This window comes from Frieseomelitta varia, unplaced genomic scaffold, assembly GCF_011392965.1.
Source record: "Frieseomelitta varia isolate USP_RPSP 00005682 unplaced genomic scaffold, Fvar_1.2 scaffold_339, whole genome shotgun sequence".
NCBI lineage: Eukaryota > Metazoa > Arthropoda > Insecta > Hymenoptera > Apidae > Frieseomelitta > Frieseomelitta varia.
In genome coordinates, this window is record NW_025110078.1 from 127,849 (window position 1) to 133,924 (window position 6,076).

A 6,076-nucleotide genomic window follows, 5' to 3' on the forward strand; every position below is an offset into this window, starting at 1 on the left:
TTCCCATCAAGAAAAAAAGGTCCAATTAAAAATTTATCAATTATTCCTGCCCATACGTTTCAACTAAACTGGTGTTGATGTCTTGAATGCACAATAACGTGTGGGTTTTCTTCGTCCCATTTATGATTATTATGAAAATTGAATGTACCATCTCTGGTAAAACTAGCTTACTAGAGTTTGCTCTGTTTGTAAAATTCATTATATCCCATAAACGAAGGCAGATAGGACAGATATATTTATATGACTTTTTTTTTTCATTATGAAGTGGGTCCCACAAGTTACGAAACATCCTGTATATATGTAGATCTTATTCTTAGATCTTTAGTTTAAATTATTCCATTCACTGTTATTTAATATGTTATCGAAACTGTAACTAGGCGGTGCAATCCTCTCGACGAGAAACACGGAAACATATTCGGCTGGCGCGCCGGTGCTGAAACTTTTCGGAATACCGATCTGTCAGCAACAAAACACGCCTCACGCTATAATTCAGGTTGCCGTTTGCAGTTGATCTATTTACGAATGAAACTTAAATAAAAGTCAGAGACGAGTTTCGATTTTTTAAGTAACGAAAAGTGTTCGAGTAATATTAAGATGAAATGCAGGCACGTCGAATTGCCCGATTTTTGTGACGCGAGCTTGCAGTGAATTTTAACTGGAAAGCTAACGTTTTGGAAATGGCTACGCTGAATGAGTAAAATGTAAATGATTCTCGTTAGACTGGTGTACTTCCGGGTGAGTGCTGGGCGTTTAAAGGCAGCAGTGGAAGCGTTGTTATACAGTTACTTGGCTTCGTGTATGTGTCTGGAGTGAGCTTGGAACATATCCCGCAGTCGATATCTCCTACAGGGGAAACGAGCACCGCTCCGAAAGATTTCTCGATTCTGGTAAATCTGAACGTCTGACCTCGAAATTTCAATCGATCGTTGGAGAAGGAAATTTATAAAATTTGTAAACTTATAAAATTTTATAAACTTATAAACTTATAAAGTTTATAAACTTATAAACTTATAAAGTTTATAAACTTATAAACTTATAAAATTTATAAACTTATAAACTTATAAAATTTGTAAACTTATAAACTTATAAAATTTTAAATTTATGAACTTATAAACTTATAAAATTTTAAATTTATGAACTTATAAACTTATAAAATGTTAAATTTATAAATTTATAAACTTATGAAATTTTAAATTTATGAAATTATAAAATTTTAAATTTATGAAATTATAAAATTTTAAATTTATGAAATTATAAAATTTTAAATTTATAAACTTATAAAATTTTAAATTTATAGACTTATAAAATTTTAAATTTATGAACTTATAAACTTATAAACTTATAAAATTTTAAATTTATGAACTTATAAACTTATAAAATGTTAAATTTATAAATTCATAAACTTATGAAATTTTAAATTTATGAATTTATAAATTTATAAAATGTTAAATTTATAAACTTATAAACTTATGAAATTTTAAATTTATGAACTTTTAAAATTTTAAATTTATAAACTTACAAACTTATAAAATTTTAAATTTATGAACTTATAGACTTATAAAATTTTAAATTTATAAACTTATAAACTTATAAACTTATATACTTATAAAATTTTAAATTTATAAACTTACAAACTTATAAAATTTTAAATTTATAAACTTACAAACTTATAAAATTTTAAATTTATGAACTTATCACCGTTTACTTCCAGGGTTTAACCAACGTAGACGATACAAACCCCTTCTTCTTCGGTGAATTCACGTACGACAATACCGCCCCTTCTGTACAATATTTCGAAGTTCAGGTAAAGTAATATCGATCGATGCAAATTTTGGGAAAAGATACGCTACGTTTGTTCGACAATTTGCAGAACAAGGCAAAGATACCGTACGAAATAATCGAATTGAAGGTTCACTCCAATAGCGGCAACAATGAGTATACCTGCATCTACAGAATAAGGGTTCACGGTACTCTTAAGGTACACTGAGTAAAGAGAGTAGGTAACTGAAATAATCGTTTAATACTTGATCGGGTGCAGAAATTTCGACACGACCAAGGGGACTTGGCTAGATAAGAATTCGAAAGGATTGTCGTAATTAATGTATAATTAATAATATAAGATCGATTTGGATAAGATTTTCGCACGTAAGGTATTATGTATGCTTTGTTATATAGTAAATAAAGACGTATTATAATCTTTATATTGCTATTTCCCTTCTTCTTTGAAATTCGCCAATTATTTATTATAGTATATATTATAATATAATATATATAATTTATAATTATAATATAATTATAATATATATAATTATTTATTATAATATTTATTATAATATAATACAATTATAATGTAACTTAATATAAAACATATTAAACATAATTCAATTCGAAGGGAAACGTAATGATGGAAGGAAAGTAGTATTGTGAGACAATGGTCAGACATGTGTGTTCCCACTGCTCGAAGCTTAGAAACTCCAAACTCAAGATTCAGAAATTTTGAACGAAGAAAAAAAAAAAAAAAAAAAAAAAAGAAACAGAAACAAAGGCGAAGCGAAGAAATGAAAAAGTCGTCGGGTCAATTCAACGTAATCGTCATTCAGTTTATTACATTTGTACATATTTAGTCTTGTTCTACGCTTCTATCGTCGTGCTCCACCACTCTCTCTCACACACTCGCACTCACGCATGCAACCTTTCTCTCTTCTCTTCTTCCATCCTCTCATTTTCTCTCTCTCTCTCTCTCATTCTCTCCTCTCTTCCTCCTCTCTATTTTTTTTTCTTTTTTTTTTCTTCTATCGAAGTTGGACCGAACATTCACGTGGCTAGACATTTCCCTCCAGAGAAGAAGAAAAAAAAAAAAAAAGAAAGAAAGAAAAAAAGAAAAGGAATTATTCACGTATACGCACATGTACGCATCAGGCAGACAAAAAAAAAAAGGACGCTATGGGCCATGCCTGGTAATATTTAATTAATATAAAATAGCATACATCTGAGGGTGGCTAGCCATTCTTCGTTCCTCCATTCCTTCCAACTTAGTTTCCTCTTTCTCCCTTTTCTTTTCCCACCTTCATGGTGTGTTCATCACCTTCTTCTTCCCCCTCTTACCATTGTAATTTCCCTCCCACTTGCTTTCGTGGCGTTTCGTTTTGTCGATTTTTCTTTTTCTTCTTCTTTTTCTATTTTTTTTTTTTTAAATCTCTTTTCTCCATTTTTGTTTTTTTTTTTTTTTTTTTTTTTTTTTTTTTTTTTTTTTTTTTTTCTTTTTTTTTTTTTTTTTTTTTTTTTTTTTTTGTTTTTTTCTTTTAAATAGACGATTACGCGCCTCTTCAGGGGCGAAGAACAGACTCGAGAGGCACGCGGCAACAAGTACACTGAACAACACGTTTAATAACTCCGATGTACACGCGCTCGCGTGCACGAATTTCATCCTCTTGTACTTATTATTCACGTTTAACGTTTTCTCTTCTTTTTTTTTTCTCGCACACGCATACGTGTATGTGCGCACGCGTACGCATATATCTCTCATTTTGCTAACTTCATTGCGTTCGCCATTTTTCCTTTCGTTCCTCTTCATCTCTCTCGCGGAAAGAACACTTGTAATCCGTCGTCAATCCTTTCTTTCGGTTTCTCTTCCACAAAGAAACGCCTCGTTTGCCTCTGTCTCTGTCGCCCTCAAACAAAACACATCCGTGCAGCTGATCGGCGAATTTTCACGCTCGGTCGCACGATTTCATTCCGTGTGGCTAGAGTAAACTATAATTCGGAGGTCAGTCGTCTAACGCTATCGAGCTATCGAGACTCGGTCGTGGTGCCAGAGAGACGCGCGTTGTGTGTTAATCACGTATGTATACATACATACATATACACATTTATACACATATATATATATATATATATATATATATATATATGTATATATCATATACGAATATACATTATATAATCTACAAGTTTCTGATTAAAAGGTCCAAGGAAGTCCAATACGCCAGCTCGACTCTTTCGTGACACATTGTCCTTCCTCCCCTTTGTGGTTCCTTTCCTCCCTCCTTCGTTTTTCTATTTCGAAATTTTCGTTTCCCCCTCAATGACACACAGATATAATCACTAATCGCTCCGGCCATAAATGCTGAAACGGGACAGACGCGTATTCGCGCATTCTACGGTCAACAATTCCGGAATCGATAACTACAACAACAACAACAACGGGAACGCGGAGAACGCGGCGATCCACCAGATCTCGATCGTGGCTAGATCGTTCAGGAGTAGAATAGGCGCGATTGTGCGTACGAGATTTGCGTTAGACCTTTTAAACGGTTTAGTTTCTCACAACGTTCCTAGATGAACAGCCGATTGACACCCACAGCTACGTGGGTTTTTTTTTCTTTTTCTTTTTTTTTCTTTCGTTCGCTATACGATACGGCTGGATCCTTACGATCGATCGATCGGCTACGAAGAATCCGTCGTCTGTTTCACTAACGATTGTCAGGCTCGTCCGTATTAACGATTAACGATTAACGATTAGGTAAAGTGAAACGAATTCCGCGTGCCGTTGGCCGTGAAAATTGCACGAGCTCGTGGAAAACAGGTTGCTATAGTAACGTCGTCGAACGATTCGAATCGAAGTAATTTCGCGATTATCATTTTTCTTCTTTTTTTTTTTGGAATTTTTCCCCACCCACCCCCCTCTTTCTCTTCGTTCGTCGACGTTATTGTAGCAACCTGTGTGGATACTTCGAGCGAAGTCCGCCATCGATCGTTTCGTAAGCGCGGGCACCACCACCGCACGAAGGTTCGTCAACGTTCGTCAACGTTAGAAGGCATAGAATTGCGTTTATTTTATACTTCCTCTCATTTTTTTTCTTTTTTTTTTTTTTTTTCTTTTTTTTGGTATGTTTTTTTTTTCTTCTTCTTACTGTTACTATTACTCTTATCTTAATTTACTCTTCTCTTCCTCGCTTCATCTTCGTCTTTCTTCTTCTTTCTTCTTCTTTTTTTGGATCTTCTCCGCCATTTTTTTTCGCTTCTTCCTCCCTCCACTTGTAATTTGTTGAATTTATCCCCGACAATCGTTTAAATATTACCGCACGCGGTAGTATCAAAATAAACCACACCGAGTGTATAGTATAGAATATTCGTAAGTGTATGTATGTACAGTAGAGTTCTCTTCTATCGTATTTATATATTTACGATTTTATATCCTCTTTTTTTTTTTTTTTTTTCCCCCCCCCCCCCCCCACTTCACTTCTACCGTAGCCACGTTCGTCCTTTCTTCGTTTTACGTTTCTTTCCCGTCTTTTTTCTCTTTTTTTCTTCTTTTTTTTTTATTAAAAAGTATCGCCACTGCTCTGTTCTCTTTTCGTCTGTCTAACTCTCTGCTTCCCCTTTGTTCCTTGCTCCTTGCTTGTCACAGATATCTCTCTCTCTCTTTTATATATATATATCTATATATATAGGAAATACACTACGATTAAAGTATATCACAGATGTTAACGAGAAGAACGTTCTAGAAACGCGAGAAAGAAACGAAGAGAAGGAAACGAAGAGAGTGTCTTCACTCATCGTCACACAGTCGCCGCAGGGATTTTCGTCGGGAATTTAACACGGCAGCTGGCATCGGCGTATAGCTTTCCACGTTGAACCCCGCCGAATGTTCAATTAACCAATTGACATTTAGAGATTTACAGATTGTACGAGTTTCAATTTGTATTAAAGATTATCACAACGTTCGGAGTGTTTATATAGTCTTATGCTCATAGTCGTACTTTGTTTCTCTCTTCTTTCTTTTTTTTTTTTTTTTTTTTTTTTTTTGTTTCAAACCTCGAACTCCGAGCTAATCGTAATCGAGTATTTCTTCTTCTTCTTCTTCTTCTTCTTCTTCTTTCTTACTTTTTTTCTTTTTTTTTTTTTCTCTGTTACGAGAGAGTTAGCTGTGAAAGAGGTGACAAAAATACTATTATAATCGACTAAACTATGAACTGGCTGTTTATTACTTTAGCCAATCGTAACAATATTCGTTTCGGCCTCCACCTTTCTCCTTTTCGACCATCATCCCGTTTTTGGTTCTTTTTTTTTTTTT

General features: G+C 33.9%; 1 protein-coding gene across 1 annotated transcript in view; it reads left to right on the plus strand.

The window, feature by feature from the left end:
- Positions 1-2,199, plus strand: part of LOC122530342 (SUN domain-containing protein 3-like) — a gene marked incomplete at its 5' end in the record, with an annotated part of 9,657 nt that extends 7,458 nt beyond the window's left edge. Inside the window, 4 exons of the mRNA XM_043657204.1 lie at positions 378-493; positions 720-887; positions 1,712-1,804; positions 1,871-2,199. Coding sequence (XP_043513139.1) covers positions 378-493; positions 720-887; positions 1,712-1,804; positions 1,871-1,987 — 494 coding nt within the window. The remainder of the gene's footprint in view (positions 1-377; positions 494-719; positions 888-1,711; positions 1,805-1,870) is intronic.
- Positions 2,200-6,076: the final 3,877 nt, after the last annotated feature.